At 47.6% G+C, this 1,004-nt stretch overlaps 1 protein-coding gene across 1 annotated transcript in view; it reads right to left on the bottom strand.

Annotated features, from left to right (window-relative positions):
* The window catches only part of LOC103396940 (transmembrane protein 8B-like), a 69,090-nt gene extending 68,473 nt beyond the window's left edge, over window positions 1-617 (bottom strand). Inside the window, exon 1 of the mRNA XM_008335184.3 lies at window positions 1-617. Coding sequence (XP_008333406.2) covers window positions 1-89 — 89 coding nt within the window. The 5' untranslated portion in view covers window positions 90-617.
* Window positions 618-1,004: the final 387 nt, after the last annotated feature.

The raw sequence follows: 1,004 nt of genomic DNA, 5'->3' as shown, positions 1-1,004 counted from the left end.
CCGACCGCCCACAGCCACAGAGCGGCGCAGAGCCGCCAGAGGAGCCGCGCAGGGCTACATCCTGAGCCGCGACGCTCCTGCTGCCACATCGTTAGAAGTACCGTGAGAAGGGCTCCAGCCCGGGGTGCTGATCTCAGCCACTGTGCTGCTCTACCTTTTTTCACATTCTCTTTCCATACGACCAGCTGTTTGTGTATGACGTCATCAGGATGTCGCTGACGGCGCCTCCTTCCCGTGTGTGATTTGACGGCGTCGGCGTGTCCGCCGCTCCCATTGGACTGTCACTGCTGTCAGTCTCAGACGTCGATTACACCGCAGAGCTCGACCACCACGAACTGGACCTCCTCTCTCTCTCTATCGCTCTCTCTCACACACACACACTCAGGCTAAGTAAGGTTCCTGGGGTCACTCAGTGGTTAGAGCTCGTGCCTTACAGGAAAGCGTTCAGGTTTGATGGCCAGTGGTCACTGATGCACTTCCACTGTGGAGTTTTTCATGCTCTCATTGTGTGCACGGGTTCCCAGTAGAAAACAGTTGAAATATATAGAAACATATTGATACACCTTTTATATATATGTAAATATATATATAAATAAATCTTGAAACTCCATCCATGCATCCATCCAATTTCATCCACTTATCCGTTACTGGGTCACAGGGGCAGCAGTTGCCACCCAAATCACATTGCACTGTACCAATCCCCCTAAACCTTCCTGCAGGTGGTGAGTCCCAGGAGGTGAACCCTAGGATTCCACACCAACGACAGAGACATTGCCTCTGGGCCAAATCGCCACTATCTTAAATCTCTACAAATTAAATTGAATTGCACAGTAACAGATGGTGTAATATTGTATTTCATCACATCACATCGTACCTTTTCATATCATACCATATCATATTGTACCTCATCGAATCGTACCTTATCATATTGTACCTTATCATATCATACCTTATCATATCGTATCGTATTGTATATCTCAAACTGTTTCCCAAACTTTTTTTCT

Source organism: Cynoglossus semilaevis, chromosome W, assembly GCF_000523025.1.
Source record: "Cynoglossus semilaevis isolate Cse_v1.0 chromosome W, Cse_v1.0, whole genome shotgun sequence".
NCBI classification, from domain to species: Eukaryota; Metazoa; Chordata; class Actinopteri; order Pleuronectiformes; family Cynoglossidae; genus Cynoglossus; species Cynoglossus semilaevis.
This window is presented reverse-complemented; position numbering and strand designations above follow the sequence as displayed.